The sequence below is a fragment of the Schistocerca americana genome, chromosome 2, assembly GCF_021461395.2.
Source record: "Schistocerca americana isolate TAMUIC-IGC-003095 chromosome 2, iqSchAmer2.1, whole genome shotgun sequence".
In the NCBI taxonomy this organism is placed as follows: domain Eukaryota; kingdom Metazoa; phylum Arthropoda; class Insecta; order Orthoptera; family Acrididae; genus Schistocerca; species Schistocerca americana.
The window spans coordinates 1,019,432,638-1,019,453,229 of record NC_060120.1 but is presented as its reverse complement, the minus strand read 5'-3'; the positions used below and the strand labels follow the sequence as shown (position 1 = coordinate 1,019,453,229).

The 20,592-nt window shown below is 38.0% G+C and overlaps 1 protein-coding gene across 4 annotated transcripts in view; it reads right to left on the bottom strand.

Moving 5' to 3' along the window:
- Positions 1-20,592, bottom strand: part of LOC124596384 (secretion-regulating guanine nucleotide exchange factor) — a 98,975-nt gene that overhangs the window by 19,939 nt on the left and 58,444 nt on the right. For 2 of the 4 annotated variants that reach the window (XR_006978294.1, XM_047135505.1), the window contains exon 5: positions 19,336-19,491. Coding sequence is in view for 3 of the 4 variants with exons in the window: in XM_047135505.1 (XP_046991461.1) it covers positions 19,336-19,491 (156 nt within the window). In the remaining variant the exon portion in view is untranslated. Of the gene's footprint in view, positions 1-3,368; positions 3,902-19,335; positions 19,492-20,592 lie in introns of those variants that run through there. The other 2 variants (XM_047135506.1, XM_047135504.1) reach the window with 2 other exon arrangements.

Below are 20,592 nucleotides of genomic sequence, written 5' to 3'. Positions count from 1 at the left end.
ATATGAAAAGTCACACAAAGAAATATGATAAAATAAACATCAGTATAAAGAGTGATTTGGAAAGAATTGGACCACTTCAGGCAGTTTTATGAAGCAGCCAAAATTGTCTGTTATATTAAATCAGAACTAACTTTCACTATGCGAAAATTTAGTTTATGATGAACAAAGGCCCTTCCTTGTGAAACAATCGATTATTTGTAGATCAAGTGCTCACAATTGATCTTCAATTTACAAAAACAGTGGAGAATTCATTAGAATTATATGACAAAGTGAGGTGACAAAACAATGTGTACCATTAAGTTGAAGTTACAGATAGCAGTTTTGCATGCCCGATTCATACCATTACTTGCACTAGCCTTTTCCAAAGAAAAGCTTCTCCATACATCAAAAACATGTTTGCTTGTTGACGTTTATCTATGAGTGCACTTGCTAGGTGTCAGGGGAAAAAAATTAATGCTTTGCTCACAAACACAGACTGTAGCAACAAACAAGAAGTCTTACATACGCTTATCACCATCATGGTGTAAGAAGAAGCCTAAGAATTGAAGTAAATATGTTGAAAGTCTGTGACTTGTGACAGACCTTCTCTGTAGAACTAGCTATTTCAGAACTCAGATTCCCTGTATACAAGGATACCATGTTTAGTTTTGGCATATAGAATGCTTAATTTTCTTCAGTTGTTGACTTGCCTCCTGACAGATAGGGCACACCAGTGTCTCACATAAGGTGGTACTGCGTAAGTGTAAGAGTGGGAATTAGCAAACCAACAGGTACTTTTAGGTGCTTTAGTTTAACAGCAGTTTAACCACCAGAGAACAATTTTGATTAGTACACAAAGACAGAATAAGTACAGAGAACAAACAACACAGTGTGGTAAAAATCAGTCCTGTGCCACATTTTACATGTACTCTTCTTTCATCACTCAAAGTATTCAGATATCCCACCTCTATCTGTCATTGATATTCTACAACACACACTTCCAGCTACTTCCATCTCATAATGATTGTGAAGTTCTGTATCTTTATTCATTCCTCTGCTAGCCACCTCCACCACCATTGTTTCCCCGTTTTAGACAGTCTTTACACTGCAGAAAATATTCTTTGCTTCATTTTTTTGGGTCACATTAAGTTCCATTCTCACATTCCTCTCTCACCTGTCACTAATAATATCACCAGACACTTTTTCCCTGTATTTTGCTTTTTCCCCTTGACCTCCAACACTGACTCAAACTGATAATTTGAAACCTACAATCATGCCTTTGAGCTTTCAGAGGACCTGGGCTGTATTGCAAGTGTCAGAGTAATCGGTGTGACAAATTGAGTGCAGTTCACATCCAAATCCTAAAAATGATTAACAACAACCAAGCGTCAATGACTGCGTAAAATAAGTTGAATGTAATTCTAATAAACCTACAGTTTCTTTAAAAGCTTAAACTTAAAAATATTACTGAGCTTCCTGGAATGTTATACGGTTACTGGAACAGGCTGGATGAGCCACACAGTGATGATCTGAAGAGTGTTTATCTCCAAAAAAATATCCTTCAAAGAGAACTGTCCAGTTGTTTATCAGTGCCCATCAACAGAACTGAATTGCATATTCTAGTGGATACCTTGCAAACCTTCAAGGGACTTTGCTGTGATGTAGTGCAGATTATTTCAATTTCTTAAATTGTATGAAAATGAAGAAAATGCATTAGGGATCCTCCATCATCTCTGTGAAAAGGTAATGTCCTCCATTTGTACAATGACCAGATGATTGTAAAGTCAGAGAAACATGCTCCAAATGGAAGAAAAGCAATGGGGTGAGGACAGTAAAAAAAAGGGGGGTGTGGGTCACATATGTCTCAATCTGGCACGAATTTTTTGAGTTGATGCCACTTCAGTAGCTGCATGTTAGTTCCCAACTTCTTTACTAATGCAGGTCCTCAGTTAGCCAGGTGAGAATGGGGGATCTGTTTCAGGATCCTTTTACTGCAGAAAAATATGTGGTCACATAGAATCTAACCTGGAAACTCCACATAAGTAGGTCGACACACTAAACATTAGACAGCAGTTGCATTCTGTTTGGTAATGTACTACTCATATTCATTCATAAGAAATGGTGATATAGTTAGTGACCCTGTTGAATGAAATACGAGGGTAAGTCAATTATTATCCGCAAAGTAGTTATAAAATTTTTTTGTAATCAAATAGGAAACTTACAAGAACATCATTTTTCGTCATAGTCTCCTTGCATTTCAAAGCACTTGGTCCATCACTGTACAAGCTTCCTGATGCCCTCATAAAAGAAGGTTCTCGGTTGAGTTGCGAGCCAGGACTGCACCACTTCTTTCACTGCTTGATCCGAGGCAAATCGACAGCCCCTTAATGCACGTTTGAAAGGACCAGACAATGATAGTCAGCTGGGGCAAGATCGGGACTATATGGAGGATGATCCAGTACTTCAAATTTGAGTTTCTGGAGCGTTTCAGCAGTGTGGGCAGCAGTATGCTTAACCCCTTTTGACAGCAATCCTCCGAGTTTGCTTCGAATTGCAGGCTTTAGCCTGGCAGTAAGCGTCTCACTGTAACGTACGCTGTTTATTGTTGTGCCCCTTTCCCCATAATGTTCCAGTACTGGACCTTGCGTGTCCCAAAAAACCATAAGTGCAGTTTTCCTGCGGACGGTTGGGTCTTGAACTTTTTCTTGCATGGCGAATTTGGATGTTTCCATTCCATACTCTTCTGTTTACTCTCTGGCTCATAATGATGGATCCATGTTTTGTCACCAGTAGTGATCCCTTTCTAAGAAGTTGTCCCGTTTGTTACCACAGCAATCCAAATGTTTTTTGCAGATGTCCAAGTGCATTTGTTTATGCAACTGTATGAGTTTTTTGGGACCCATCTTGCACTAACTTTATGAAATCGAAGTCTGTTGTGGATGATTTCATAGGCAGAACCATGACTAATTTGCAGACAATGTGCCACTCTGTCTAAGAGAATCATTTCACGTGAACACTCAATGGTTTCTTCATTTGTGGCGGTAAATGATCATCTGGCTCCTTCATCATGCATAACACTTGTGTGACCATTTTGGAATTTTTCATTCCATTCGTACACACACTGTTGTGGCAAAACGCTGTTTCCGTACTGTACCGAAAGTCTTTGATGAATTTTGGCCCCACGCCTTCCAATCACAAAAAACCAGATCACTGAATGTTACTCTTCTATGCTGCAAATAGACAGCAAAGCAGCCATGATTACCAGCACAGCAGCTATAACGAAACTAACCTAGCACAGTACTACAAAAATAATTGGCTTACCCTTGTATATCATATACGATAAGTCAAACAGCCAAGAGTGAGCAACAAAACTTAAATTTTTAATGGCAATACATAGTTCCATGTGACCAGAATAAAACACAAAAATTATATCAAGCTAGTCTTAATCCCATAGCACATACCATATAAATGAAAGTTATTTTGTACTGCATTATTTTTGTTGGCGTTTTGCTTCAAAGCTGATGGTTTATATGGAATGATCTGACAAAAGGCTTTTAAGAGAAATTTTTGTAGACTTATATTATTTTTGTTAAGAGGTTTAGTATAAAAACTTGACATTCTCTCATTAAGTCTCACTTTGAACCATTTTGCTGTCGACGTGAATTTTACTCAAATGTCAGGATGTATCCTTGGTGCCTTCACAGAGCAATGCCATTGAAAGTAATTTTATTAACAAAAACAATCAGTCACCAATTTCAGTATCAGTCCAGACTAGCAACAGCAAAGCTGTGGGCACCTCCTGTCCCTATTAAAACAGCTTTCTGTGCATTTTCAACTTTCTTGGGACTCTTCACATCCACATCAGCTCCTGTCGCACAGCTGCCATGTTCATTCCAGCCCCAGCATAGCACTTCACTGTTCTCTGGAAATAACATAATCCATAAAAAACCTGAGAAGCTTGCCAATCACAAAGAAGACAATTTGTTGTGCCCTTTTCATATTTCCTGAACTAAAACAAATAATTTTTAAACAGTCTTGCATGAACAACAGGTTCAATAATGTCTGCACCAAATTAACAGAAGAAATGGCAGGCACTGAAGTCCAACTTAGCATACAGTTTATAGTGGCTGGAATGACTCTTAAGTAAATGTAAATTGTGTGAACAAAGGCAACATCTCACTGTGTAGAGGAAGAATTTGGTAACATATAAGAACACAAAGAAAGTTTTGTTTGTTATAAAATAACATTTGTCGTTGTTAGTTATAATTTTCCTTTACTTATTTTCTGTATGAAATGTTTCAAGAAGTAATCCCCATTTACAAGTGTGCTTTGCACGTAAGCATTTTTGTGTGTGATGTTTCTCTATAGATATGGCAAATTTGGAAATAACTATTAAGTAAGGATTCCTTGTTGTGCTCTTACAAAGAAAAAAGTTATTTTGAAATTCACAGTTACAGAATTATCCATGTCCGTGTTTATATTGTAGTGCAGGCACAAGACTAATGCTGCAGTTCACACATCATATTTAAAAGTGTCTTGATACATGAAACAATATTATGAGAAGGGAAGTAGCTGCTCACCATACAGTGGAGATGCTGAGTCACAGATAGGCACAACAAAAAGACTCACAATTAAAGCTTTCGGCCATTGGCCTTTGTCAACAATACACACACATGAATGCAACTCACACACATGACTGCAGTCTCAGCAACTGAAACCACACTGTGAGCAGCAGCACCAGTGCATGAGGGAGTGGCAACTGGGTGGGGGTAATGAGGAGGCCAGAGCGGGGAGGAGGAGGGATAGAATGCAGTGAAGTACTGCAGTTTAGACAGAGGTCAAGAGAGAGGTGTAGAGGGGGGTGGGGGGGGGGCAAGGTAGTCGAAAAGGAGAGAAGTAAAAAGACTGGCTGTGGTGGTGGTAAGACAGTTTTGTGTGTGTGTGTGTGTGTGTGTGTGTGTGTGTGTTTAGGTGCGTGCGCACGCATGTCTATTGCTGATCTAGCCCAATGGCTGAAAACTTTAATTGTGAGAGTCTTTTTGTTGTGCCTATCTGCGACTCAGCATCTCCGCTATATGGTGAGTAGCTACTTTCCTTCTCATAATATTGTTACATTCCATCCTGGAGTTTCCATTGCTTGATACATGAAAAATACATATGGGACTGGGAATTGTTTCCTAAAATGGTTTGTTGGAAAATTAAGCAAATGTTATTTTATCTACATGCACATGACTACTTCGCAAGCCACACTTAAGTGTGTGGCAGTGTGTTCACTGAACCACCTTCAGACTATTTCTCTACCATTCCACTCTTGAACAGTGGGTGGGAAAACAAGCACTTAAATCTTTTGTAAGAGCTTTGATTTTTCTTACTTTATCAAGATGATCATTTCACCATTTGAAAGTGGGAGCCAAGAAAATATTTTTGCGTTCGGAGGAGAAAGATGGTGACTGAAATATCTTGAAAAGATCTTGTTGCAACAAAAAATGCCTTTGTTGTGCCACCCCAACTCACATTATTATGTCTGTAACTCTCTCTCTACTATTTCGTGATAATACAAAATGAGCACCCATGTTTGAATTTTCTGATGTCCTCTGTCAAACCTCTCTGGTCAGGATCTCATACTGTGCAGCAACACTACAGTAGAGGAGAGGCAAGTATAGTACAGGCAGTCTCTTTAGCAGATGTACTGCATCTTTTAGGATGCATTTTCTGTATGATTGAACTGTTCATAATTGTAATCCCTAGGGACAAGGGGTGTTCAATGAGCAAAACAAAACACTTTTTTTCTCGGCCAATTTAGGTTGGAAAAAATTCAGCATTTTTTGTGGTACATCGTGGAATATTCCTATTGTAGCCCCTATTGTTTCATGAAGTTCCAATTGGTGGCGGTGCGGTACATAGCCTACAAAATGGTGTCTGTAATAGAGGTTTGTTCCAAGCAGAGAGCTCTCATAAAGATTCTTTTGACAGTAAACCAGAGTGCTGTAGATATTTATAAGCACTTGTATGATGCCTAAAGAGACCTGGCAATGAACAAAAGCTCGGTGAATCATTGTGTGACATGTTTTGTCATCATCATACCAAGGTTGCGCAAACCTGTCCGATCCCCTTTGTGCTGGCCAGCCATACACAGCTGTGACCCCGCAATGTTGGAACGTGCGGACACTCTCATTCAAAGTGATCAACGGATCATTATCAATGAAGGATGCACTGCGCTGGAAGGTGGATGATGCGGAGGTTACTGATGCTGCAAGACGTCTCAGATGTAGACAAGTAGAGTGGTACGATGGGGGCATACAGGCCTTCCCAGTAACATGGCATAAGACCATTGCATTGAATGGAGGTGATGATGAAAAATAATGTTCTGTAGCCAAATAAGTGGGGAATAATATGGTGTATTGGAACTGGTTATAAAATCAACCTGCTTTCAGAAACAAATGTGCCACATTACTTATTGACCGCCCTCGTATTTAGCTGAATTAATAGCCTTTAGATTTGTGTGATTTATCGTGTAGCTGAAATACTACTTTTAGTGTTCCTGTGGATGATCTCACACTTTTCATCATTTAGAGTAATTGCCATTTTTAACACCACACAGATATCTTAAATCATATTACAATTTGTTTTGATTTTCTGTTGACATTACTAGACAGCAAACGACAGCATCATCTGCAAACAGTCTAAGAGGGCTGCTCAGATTGTCTCCTAAATCATACAGATTAGGAACAGCAGAGTGTCTATAACACTTCCTTGGGGATTATCAGACATATCTTCTCTTCAACAAACAAAACATTGTGTTTACTGTCACAGGCATTTGCCATCCATTTCTAATGGAAAACATAAAATTAGCATGCTCAATCTCTCTCTCTCTCTCTCTCTCTCTCTCTCTCTCTCTCTCTCTCTGTCTCTCTCAGCTAGTTACATGTTCTGTATGACTTCATTTTAATTTTGTCACGCCCATATTACATCTAAACTTGTAATACATCCTGACTGTAAACTTTCCTTTTATGTACACCAGAAGCTTGGTTTTGAAGACTACATTTAGTTTATCAAAGCACTTAGAATCCTGTTGACTTTGTTCAAACATGGATAGGATATACAGTCTTTTAAAGGGGAGATACACATTTTTCAGCATTTGTTTCTTAAAAAAACTTGCACTAAAAAATCATTGTCACCAAAAGTTTCACTGACAGTGACCACTTCTGACCACAGGTAGCAATCTCCCCGTAAGTATCTGCCTAAAATTTCAATCGTTTATTGCATTTTTTTCCATGTACTTAACAAAACATTAACGTAAGCTTCCCCCTTGGTCTCTGTAGTTAATCATTAGTTTTTTGTGTAGTTTATTAGCACATTTGCTGACTTAACTGACTACACTGTTAAAGTCAACTCAATAACTTCCCCATATACCACCTACATGTCTTCATATGCCATCTAAATGTCTTCTGCGATAAATGGCATGTTCCAGAGGGGGCAGCCTAAGTTATCCACATCAACACAACCCTGCCTCCTTGCATGCACAAAATGGCTTCCCTGGCTATATTTAACAGGAAATATGACCATAAGTGCCTTCAAAAAAATTCTTTTCCAAATTGTAAGTTTTCAAATCAAAAGATTTCAACTATGGAAAACAAACTCTTGTCCAAGTACCCTATAGACTTAAGTAGCACCCTTAAAATTTTGTAATGCAGAAAACTCTAGTATATTCATATGTGTTGCTCGCAGACTACTCTAGACGTACAGAAACTCCCCAAATACGGAACTTGTAATACATCCTGACTGTAGGCTTTCCTTTTATGTACATCAGAAGCTTAGTTTTGAAGTCGTCACCTAGTTTATCAAAGCACTTAGAACCCTGTGGACTGTGCTGTACTCGTCAACCTGCCCTTGTGTAAGTCACTAGTCTCTTCGACTCCTCTTGTGGGCTCATTTGTTGGTTGGTTGTTTTTTTTTGGAGGGGGAGGAGGGGGTGGGATGCCAACATGATGGTCCTTGGTCTCAGCTCATCTGTCATAGCAAATGTGGCATTGCTGCTGGTTATACGTTCTCCATGTCACATGGGAGCACGTTGCAATGTCTTTATGTATGAAAATTTTGGAACCCCATGATATAATGCTGGAGATGGGGGTAGCCAGTCTATCTGGAGCTTCACCTCCTGAAGTATATATGGCGATTCCAGTCCCATAGATGCCTGGTGCACCGAAAAAAAATCTGACGGCAGATGCAACTTTTTCCCATAAACCATTTTCACAGTCTATGCCACAGTGTCCTGCTGTATGATGTCCTAACAAGACTAGTGGTAGAGCAATTGTCCAGCAACTATCATGGCACACAGGTGCTGCCTTTAGTTTCCTAGGCCACCTATCCATTATTCCAGTTCTTGAGGGATGGTAGCTGTTGTTATGGTAGTGCTGGAACCCACATAATTTAGATAGCTCAAGAAAAAACTTTGCTTCAAATTGTTGCCCTTAGTCTGTGATGATGTGAGTGGGACATCTAAAGTGGAAAATCCATGTACTCAGGAATGCTCGTGCCACCGCATCCGCCAGTATGTTCATTACAGAAGTTGCTTCTGCCCAACATGTGGATCTATGCATGGCCATAAAAAAAATATCAATATCCTTCTGATGGCAGGAGTGGCCCAGGAAGTCTGTATGCATGTGAGAGAACCAACTTGTCATCATAGAAAAGTCTTCCACTGGATGGTGCATATGTCTGCCAACTAACATCTTTGATAGGCCAAATGCACCCTCATCCACGTGTCAATCTTTATTCATACTGGGCCATAAAAATTTCTCAACCATCATGTTGAGCCGGCCGCCGTGGCCGAGTGGTTCTAGGCGCCTCAGTTTGTAATCGCACAACTGCTACGGTCACTGGTTCGAATCCTGCCTCGGGCATGGATGTGTGTGATGTCCTTAGGTTAGTTATGTTTAAGTAGTTCTAAGTTCTAGGGGATTGATGACCTCAGCTGTTAAGTCCCATAGTGCTCAGAGCCATTTGAACCATTTTTTAACCATCATGTTGACGGTGATGTTCATGGTAGGATGTATGAAGCTGTTGTGGATGCTGTCAAAAACTGACTTTCACAGTAACCGTGTCACAAATGGCTTAGGTGGGGACTTGGACACATTGCAACACATAAGGTATTTCTTGCGCAACCACACTTGCTCGAGCTTGCATGATGTTGGGTAGTTTTGCAACAACTATTTACTGCTCATCTGTGGCTTGCTCCATTCTCCATTGGTTGTAATTTATCAAGTCAGAAATTGCACCAGTTCTTGAGAAAAAAGCAAACAATGGCGGCAAGTGTACACGTAACTTTAAACCGCTCTGCAGTTTTTGAGGACTTAATTTCAATCAAGTGTGTTGTTTGTGACGAAACAGTGCTAAATGGAGTTAGAATATGCGTGTTTAAACATAAATGGTGCCATTCACGCTGTTATGCTCAAGAAGATTTACAAATACAGTGTAAATGTGACATAGAGTGTAACGGCCGCGAGATCGCGAGTGAAAAGTGCTACGCGGGAATAGAAGATAGCGTGCATGACGAACTTCAAAAAGAACTTGACATTATAAAAAAATATATAAAAACAATGGAAAATTTGGTACTATCCATACGGGAACTGTCTGAATCGTCAAGGCAACAAGATCTCATTAATGCTAGCCATAAAATTCGTAGGTATGCACAACCAAATGTACAAAGTGTAAACAGTACGACTGTAACTAGAAATATGAACGAACTGATCACTCTAAAAGACACAAGTGAATTAAACGCAAGAAAAGAAAGTGTTAATAGTGCATCTATGGATAAAAATATGAACAAACTATCCACACAAAAATATACAAGTGGATTAAACGGAGAAAAACACAAGGTAAATATTCGTAAGGAAAAAAAAGTAAACAACCACGTTATGCATAAGCAAGGATACAAGCAACAGACATATATTTTTGCAGATAGTCATGGGAGAGGAGTTACGGAAATTATGAGAAGAAATCACCCAGACCTTAATGTAACAGGCATCATCAAACCAGGCGCGCCATTACGCGAAATTCTCAAAAACAGTGACAACATATTAACGACGGGTAACAGCTGCATCATAATAGGAGGCGCAAATGATGTTTACTGTAATGAAACTCGGCGTGCAACGAGAATCCTAAAGGAAACAATCAAAAGGATGCCTCAAGTGCATTTCTACATTGTTAGTATCCCCAGGAGGCACGATCTGATGGAAAACTCGTGCGTAAACATCGAGATTGTTACAGCAAACAGGCTATTTGAGAAAATATGTCGAGGTTTCCAGAATACGACTTTTGTAGAGATAAACAGTGTTCACAGAGAGCACTTCACAAGACATGGTCTCCACATGAACGTAAAAGGGAAAAAGATTATTAGTGCCGAAATACTTAAATTTATTAATGAGTCATCTGTAATGGAAGTGTCTCCAATCCCAATTCCGCCAAAACAAGAGTTGTCTGTAACAGTGGAACCATCATTATCTGCAGTAGAGCTACAACAAACACCAGCAGCAGCAGCAAAGGCTCAGATGTTCTCAGCAGCAGTGTCTGATAAACCAATAGCAGCAGAATCACCACAATCATCAGCAGAGCTGTCGTCATCAGCAGCAGCATCCAGAACAGCAGACCCCAAAATACTACCTCAAGGCAATGAAAATGCATGTGAGGAAAACATACGAAGGTCATTAGCTGCAGCAGCTAACGAAGAAGAGCAGTCACCAAGTCGGCGAGCACAGGAGCCACCAGCAACAGCAACCACACAGAAGAGGTGCCTGAGGCCTGGGAGATCAACAGCAGAAGCAGCTTCCAATCAAGACAGATGCCTGAGAACTAGGAGATCTGCTACACTAAGTGAGAATTTTTTATGGTACCGAGTAAGCAGAAAGAGAACATGGAAAAAGATGTAAGTAAAACTGTCCATTTTAAATACCAGTGTGACAATAGTGAGAGGAATATAAACACCGGACAAAGATATGTTCCAGGTTTAATGACACAAACTGAAAAAAATCACTGCATAGTACCAGAAGCAAAGGGAGCAAGTGAACTGCTTAGTATATTACAGGAAGGGGAACTATTACATTTAAAGCCAACTGTTAGAATACTTCACCAAAATGTTCAATACATAAACAATAAAACAGAGGAACTAGAGGTAATATTACAGGAGTATAGGCCAAACATTCTAGTAGTTACAGAACATGGGCTAAAAGAAAATCACATAGGAATGTACAACTTGAAGAATTATGTGAAAGTAGCCAGTTTTTGCAGAACTTCCTATAAAGGTGGTGGGGTTGCTATTTTTTCTAACTATAAATCAACTAAAGCCATAAATATAACAAAATATGCTATAGAATTGAGCTTTGAAGCTACAGCACTGGAAACTAAAATTGCTGGGAATTTATGTTGTGTATTAGGTTTGTATCGATCACCAAATGGTATAATTAAAACCTTCTTTGAACAGCTGGAAAATATAATCCAACACCTCTCAAAAACATATGCTTATTTGATCATTATAGGAGATCTGAACATAGACACGAGTAAAAATACAGACAATACTAAGACCCTACTGGACTTATTGTGCATATACAATCTAAAAATAAAAATAGATAAACCAACCAGAGTAACAAAGCATAGTGAAACTATTATTGATCATGTAATAACAAATATTCCTACATGCTATTGTGACACACAGGTAATAAACTCCACATTAGCAGACCATTTTGCAATCATGATAGACATAAATATAAAGACTAGTGATTCAGTGCAGAAGATATGGGAGATGAGAAGACAGAACTACCCACATAACATAAATCTGCTAAAAAAGATGTTAGAGGCAGAAAACTGGGAAACAATATATGCAGCTAAAGATGCAAACACCAAATGGAACCAGTTTTATTCTTTATTCAATTATTATTATGATGTTACATGTCCTGTTAGGCTTGTCAAACAGCAACAAAAAAAGAAAAGCTGGGTGACTGGAGAAGTAATCCATGCCAGAAATAATCTGAGAGTGTATTATGACCTCTCCAAACAAAAAAATAATGAGGCCTACAACACATTGTATAAAATAAAAAAGAAAGAGTACTGTAGTTTTATCAGAGAAACTAAAGCATCATTCATCAGGATGTCTATAGATAAGGGAAAGAACTACTCAAAAGGTTTATGGTCGTTCATTAATGGAGAGAGAGGAAAAGTAACAAATCGGGCAGAGGACATCTGCCCACTGATGAGTGGGAAAAGCAACGCAAACCCTCTAGAAGTAGCCAATACTTTTAACAGATATTATATTACTGTAGCAGACGAATTAATAAGTCAAAATAAAACAAATGCAGTAAGTAAATTGTTAAACCCCCCACATACAAATCATACTATGGTTTTCATACCTACAACAGATGCAGAAGTGTCAAACCTAATAAAACAACTTAAAATTAACCATTCTTCTGGCTTGGATGGTGTCACATCACATCTCATAAAGGAATGCAGAGAATGTATATTAAAACCATTGACACACATGCTGAATGCTGCGATAGAAGAAGGTATATTTCCAGATTCACTGAAAGTAAGTAAAGTGAAGCCAATATTTAAGAAAGGGAACAGGGATGAATTAGGAAATTACAGGCCAATATCATTGATCTCAACATTTGCTAAAATCTATGAAATGATAATAAAGAATAGAATTGTAAGTTTTATAACAAAGTACAGTATACTGCATTCATCACAACATGGTTTCAGAGAAGGGAAATCAACAAAAACAGCATCAACAGATATAATTGAGCACATTCTTAATTTACTTGACAGGCAACAAAAGACTTGCGGGATTTTTATGGACCTATCTAAGGCATTTGATTGTGTGAACCACTCAAAATTAATGATGAAATTATATCAGTATGGAATTAGAGGAAAATGCTATGACATACTTAAATCATACATTACAAATAGGAAACAATGTACAGAAATCAGACATACTAGTGGGGGAAACATAACAAACTACATATCAGAATTACAAACAGTTAAACACGGTGTGCCACAAGGGTCTGTGCTTGGGCCAATACTATTTATACTCTACGTAAATGACTTCCCTAACTATATAAATCAGAAACTTATAATGTATGCTGATGACACAACAATCATTTGCACAGCTGACACAAAGGAGGAGCTTGAGAAGGAAGCACTCCTGACTATTGAAAATGCAAATAAATATTTAACACAAAACAACCTGTTTATGAATCAGTCTAAAACAATGAATGTAGTATTTCAGACCAAGCATAGTGAAAATTATAATATAAATGTTAATATAAATGGAAACACTATTAAAGAAGTAACCAGCACAAATTTTCTAGGAACTATAATAGACAAACATTTGGCATGGGGGGAGCACATAGATGCACTGTGTAAAAAGATAAACAAACAGATCTTCATCATGCATAAAACAGCTAAGACTGTGGATGATAAAGTCCTCAGATCAATGTATTATGGACTTGTCTTCCCACATTTGTCTTATTCGGTTCATGTATGGGGAAATGCACAAGCTGGCTACCTAAAAAGAATATTCACAATTCAGAAAAGGGCAGTGAGATGCATTGCAAAAATACCACCAAGACAGACCTGTAGGCAAGCTTTTGTACACTATAATATTATGACAGTATATTCACTGTATATATACCAAAGCATAATGGTGGTAAGGTCAAGTGATAAACACCTCCTAAATAAAGATGTACACAAACACGGTACAAGAGGAAATGAAAATTACTACATGATAAACAGAAATCTAAAACTGTCTATGACTGCCCCAGAAGAAGCAGGCAAAAGGTTTTTTAATAAACTCCCCAAAATCATTAAAAAAGAAACAGATCTAAAATGTTTTAAAAATCATTTGAAACTATATCTCACAGAGAAATGTATATACAGTTTGAGTGAATACTAAGATGTGTTTAAATATATCATTACTGAAATGTACCTGTAAAAATTATCATTTCTGTATGTTTTTTTGATTTGTGTGTACATATAATGTGAAACATGTAAAACCTTTGTATGATTATGGACTATTTCTGTTTAATCATTTGTTTCATTTATATATATATATTGAAATCAAGTTTGATGTTAATAGGCTATTGTATGACACACCCAATACTCTCAGCTGGATTTTCAGCTGGAGTCCATGGGCAAAGAATAAATAAATAAATAAATAAATAAATAAATAAATAAATTGGCCATTATGTTCTCTGCCCCTTTAATGTGCCTTATATCAGTAGTAAATTGCCCAATAAACTCCAGCTGGTGGAACAGCCGAGGAGAATAGCCTTTCATTCCACAGAAAGTGAACGTGATCGGCTTATGATTGGTGTAGATCATAAATGGCTGGGCTTCAACATAAGGATAGAAGTGTTGTATGGCTTCATAAGTGACCAGTAATTCCCAATCATATGGACTCCACTTAGTCTGGGCTTCCGTCGTAGGGGTTGTATGCCTGTAGTGTTGTTACCTACTAGTGCATCTGTAAGCAGCATCCATACCTACACTGCTCCCACTAGATGGCATTTATAAAGTTGATGATCCTGAGGAATCTTCATAAGTGCTGATAATAATTTGGCCGAGGAATGTTTAGTAAGGCCTCCACCTTCCTCTTGAGTGGGCAGATACCATGTGTCCAAGAAACATCACTTGGGTTTGGTAGACAACACACTTTCTTTCATTTACCACAAGCTCAGATTTCTTTATCCTGTGAAATACTACTTTGAGGTGACCTTCATGTAACTTGGCTGTCTGTGAAAATATTAAAATGTCTTCTAGCTATACAAAGAAGAAATTCAGCTCCTCAACATTTCATCTACAAATCTCTGCCAGCTGTGAGCTGCGTTTTTCAATCTACATGGAATGTGGAAGTATTCAAAGAACCCTATAGGCATTATGACAGTCATCTTGGGACCATCCTCTTCAGCAACCAGAATCTGGTCGTACACTTTCTCCAGTACACCATGCTGAAGACTGCAGCCCCAGCTTAGAGGTTCATAAAATCATGCAAGTCAGGTACGGAAGAGCAGTCAGATACAGTTCTCGTATTCAGTATCTGAAAATCTCCACTGGGCCTCTCCATGCCATTTTCTTCTAACACAGTGCTGTGGTGATGCCCATGGACTATCTGATCTTCGTACATGCTTGCAATATGTTGTCAAATTCTGCTTTTGCTTCTGTGAACTGATCACGCACCAATATGAACTTCCATTTGAAAACCATGATGAAACCTATGTCCACTGTCACCTTATGTTTGCCATAAGTTGTGATTGGTGAGTAGCAGCAGTTAGGTGGAATATTGCGACCACCGTGTTTTTCTGATTACGATTAAATGGAAACATGCTAACTTATGAGTCCAAGTTGACCAGGTGACATCAATTTGCCTTTCTGTCTGTCACATACAAGTGACATGGCAACATGAGTGGGCAAGCTTAATCAGACGTCTGCATGGTCATGGGAGGATTGTCTAAAATAACAGTGCTGACCTCGAGTGCCGCACCCTGCGTGTCTTCTGTCACCCCACCATCACTGTTTGTGGACATAATGGCCATCCCTTCATATATAAGCATTCTTGCAAAGCTACACAGCCTGCTACACCTACTGCAGGCCATTGGGGCCATTTGGAAATGCGCAGGGAAATGTGCATCTCATTGTTCGCCCACCAAATCTTTTGTAGTGGTAATATACTCGACCATCTAGCCATTGAGTCCTTGCTTGTGTTGGCCTAATGAATGCCCCTCTGCTTTACCTCTCAACATTGCCTTATTTGTTCAACTTGAGTACCGATAATTGTTATTGCATTGCATCCAACTGTAACCTTAGACTGTGAGGCCATTTGTCGTCGGACTTCCTTGGCTCCTGTTGTATAATTGTGGCATCTGTAGTATTACAGTCTTCATCTACCTATGTTATTGCTGCGGTACTCATCTGCTCCACTATCACATGCATGTTGGTGGCAACTGACAGTACAGAACTAATGTTGTCTGTCCCACATGCAACTGCTGCCATTTTCATTGACAGTGGCAGCTGCATGAGCCACACATGCCAAAGTGTCTCATCTGACATTGCTGTCCCATTCACAATACTTCAGAGATGCCCCCAGAATTCAGAAAGCTTACTGTTGCCTGTATGTTCAAACTGTAGGATCTGTTGCATCTGCCCACATGCTGGAGCATCATGTCCCACAAGTGTTGATATCAATTGTTTGTAGGAAGCTTCAAAATGTATTTCATCGTCTCCACCACTCAAGTGTCCAAGCTGTGAACTGCTACTGCAAACCAAACTTTGTATAGTTGTTCGTGACACTGTTATAACATCGCAAACCATAGTTTGGGTGTCTCTGGTAGGAACTTTAGCACTTGTGTTTTCATTGTCAATTGTCAGCCATGTTAGATGCTGTTGTTCCTTCATCTGCCGTATATACTGCTAGTCAACGCAACTTCCTGTCATTGCGCAACATGTTTCGCATTTGCAGCTCCCTGATCTGTCTCTCTCTAGCTCATCTTGCAAGTGTGAAAGTTGTTCTTACATCCGGTCTTGGACAGACTCTTAACACAAAGTCACACTGCGCCATCCTTGAATTTGTTGTTCCCTTTTGTGCTTTTGGAGTCACAATTTTGTAGGTATTGCTCATGCTGTACAGAACTCCCCAGAATACCAACCAATAGCTATTTATTTGCTATTTTCTTTTTGTCTGTTCCATATGTAAAAGAACAGAGTGAATGTCACACAAGAATTGGCAAAAATACAGCACATAATATTTTAATATAATTTCAAATGTGTCAGTAATAACTACATGAAAATTACCACTTAACAACAGACAAACAGAGAACTGTCAAAAACATTCAAGCGAAGAATAAACAGGACAACACAACTCAGGCGGTCAGCGAAAGAATAATGAAGACTATTCACTCACTGTCCATTGCTTGTGCTTCCCACAAATTATACTGATATCATGTCTTAAAAAGTTGATAACATTTCGAACAACAGCACCCATTCTTTGGTCAAAAAATTGTTATATAATGTGTCATCCAATATGTTCATTCATGGCACCATACTCCACAACATTCTCTCAGTGTGTACCACTGCAGTCACTACCTACAGAATAGCATGCAATACTGGACACTCCAGGCCTTTTTTTTTTTTATTTTCCAGTCCATTAAGTCGTAATTTTTGAAGTCCTATATACAACTCTTCTATGAGTTTACCGTCAACTTGTACTACTTTCTTTTTGATATGTTGATTGTACTGTTTTCATGTTTCTATAGTTGATGTTCAGACCTACTTTAAAACTTGCACTGATTGTTGTAGTTTATCTGTACTTGAAGGAAAGAGTACAATGTCAATAGCAATACACCTTGTCATGTGTCACATTTTATTGTCCACAGTTTTCGCTTCATTTGTTCATGGGACCCACTTTCTGTTATGCAAGTTCCCAAATCTGAATTTGTATTTTTTCCTATAGTAAAATATGTAAATATAACCATGTTTTCTTTAGTTAAGTATCTGTCTGTGTTTGTGGAGAGGAGAGGAAAGGGGAGGGGGGATATTAATAGTCATATCTTTATATTAATGGAATGCCATATATTAATTTTTTGAGACCAAGCTGGATAACAAGCTAAGCTAGATCTAACAAGGATAAACTGTTCAAGAAACTCCATTTGGTATGTTTGACACTGATCAGTGGAGCCTAGCAATTGTGGGTCCTATATGTGGACGAAATTTTGTACAAATTTTTGTCACTGACAAATAAATTCTATTGAAGATTATCAGTTGAACCAATTTGGTGGAAATTGGTAAAGAAATCTTAAATGTGGATTTCTGGTCTCAGGTTCATGGCCACAACTCTATTTTACAAAACTACTATTTTCCTAATGTAAAATAACATCACCAGAATGTAAAATTACATTAACAATTGTTTACATCAGATTTTCAAAATAGTAACTTGTTTGCTTGATTTGTGTCAAATTAGATAACAGAAAAGTGAGTTTGCAGTTTCATTAAGGTCTTTCTGTTTGTTCCTGTGGAACAACTGCCAATGGAAAGGGGGTGGAGGTAGTTTCATTCATTTACTGAACGTGGTGCAACAAATTACTGTGTTTCTGCTATTTTTATCACAAGTTCAACTTGAACACTAATATATCGCACCTCTGCTCGCTGTGACATAACTCTTTCTGTTTTGTTTCATGGCTTTATGTAGTGTTTACATCTTAATTTGTCTTAGCATGTTTTGCTTACTATTTATTAGGTGCTCACTTGAGTCATTTTATCTCTGCTGCCATCTCATCTTCAGTTGCCTTAAAATAAATGAAAAATGCAGACATAATTTGTCTTCTCCTGGTGGAAGTTAAGCTGAGCAGACATAAAGACAGGCACATACTAATGCTGTGTAACACATTTTGTTAATAGATGGTGAGTTTCAAAATACATTAGTGTTGACTACGTTACTTAATAACCTGTTCAAAGAGATATTCTGAAAGAAAAGAACAGATTTCTTTGATCAGTCGTTCTCTGTTATACTATAACGCCTGTGAAGCACAAAATGTATGTATAAAAATTAGTTTCAAGTCACAAAACAACACAATTTAGGTTTAAACTTATATGTAGATGTACTTTTATCATGATATGAAATAACTCTTACTGAAATTAAAATTTTAATTTTATTAATATTCACTAATTATTCCAGATCAAATGAATATATAAACGTGATCAGTTTGCGGAAAAGATACTTTAAAGTTTCATCAAAACCCAAATGGGAGCTTGAACTTGAGTCCACAAATCCAAAGAATACATTCATCAAACTGGCTTGTCGAGTGGTTGTAATCATTAGAACTTGTAGGACAGAAAATTTCTATATAAAATTGTTCCAGAAATTATAAGGAATTGAACTGAAAAACAAAGCAAATGTTGATTTTTGACAGTGGCAAAGACCTGTGCTAAATTTCATCCACATATATAAGCCCAAAATTTCATCCACATACATGAGTCACAACTGATGGCCTAGCTTTGATCAGAAGGTTTTTTCGCATACTTCCACTCTATGCTGTAAAGCAAGTATTCAGTCAGCAAAAATGAGCAGAAAAAATAATATTTAAAGTGGATAATGAGATTACTTATAGTATTCCTCAGACACCAGCCTTATCGGAGTCAGACTGAGAGACTTTTAGTGTATTATAGCATACAAAATAGTTCTTTGTGTCAAACGTTTCTGAAAAGAGGTAACATTTCAGTCTCATAATACTGCTGAACTGCCTGAAACTTTTAAAGTGGAATTATGTGAATGGTTGTAGCCATGCAGCAGCAGCAAAAAGATGTGCCAAAACTTACCAGACAAAGCCACATTATGTTCGGATCCAACTGCAATCTGTTTTGTACTGGGAACATCATTCAGAAATGTTGGCTTCCAGCTTTCAAGTCTTTGTTTCTCAGCACAGCCCAGCTGTCCATAATTATTTCTTCCCCAGTTAACTATCTTTCCCTCTTCTGTTCTTGCAAATAAAACAGTAAATCAGCATATAAAATTCAGTGGCACATACAAGAAGAAAAATTTATTATTATTCAGCATTTGGTGCTAAGACAGAGTAGACTGTAACCACGATAAAAATCCTGTCATAAAAAAAAAATGAGAGATGATGAAAAACTGATGGAAAAAAAGTGATGGTAATTCATTTGCCAGAACTGAAAAATATTCTTAAAAATATTTTGACAACAGAAAAGAGAGTATCTATTTTATGAAAAGAAAGTTGCTGCTCACCATACAGCGGAGATGCTGAATCACAGATAGGTACCACAAAAAGACTGCTACAATATAAGCTTTTGGCCACCAAGGCCTTTGTGAAAAATAGGCAACAGACACACTAACACAAGCACAATTGTTTGTGTGTCTGTCATCTATTTTCGACAAAGGCCTTGATGGCCGAAAGCTTATATTGTGACAGTCTTTTTGTTGTGCCTATCTGCGATTCAGTATCTCTGCTATATGGTGAGTAGCGACTTTTCTTTCATAATATTATTATATTCCATCCTTGATTTTCCATTGTTTGGAAAGAGAGTATCAGAGGGTAGGAATGTGGAAGGCAATGTTTTATTCTAAATAGGTGGACTCAAAGTTAATTTTTTAACTCAGAGTACCTGGCAAATGGAAACAAGATAATTCACTGATAGTAATACAACTGTATGCAAGCTATTAACAAAATATATGTTACGAAATATACTAGTCCAGAAACTGTAAACAACCCATTACTTAAAATAAATATGAATTTAGACAGAGCTGAGTGGCTCCATAGGTTAGGAATTTATTTTTTCCCCAGGAAAGACTTTAATTAACATGGCAACTTGCACCAGACACTGTCCACTTGTGTGGGTTCCCTGAGACACTGATTTCCCCTTTTCTCTAAACATTCAACATTCAGGAACAAACATTTTCAATAAATTGCCTGCAACCATTAAAAACTTGGTTTCAGACAAAGCACAGTTTAAACAGAGTTTGAAAGACTTTTTGATAGGCAACTCCTTCTACTCTATAGATGAATACCTTAAAAGAGACTGTTAAGCCAGTTTAAATAAAAATGTCTGTTAGATTTC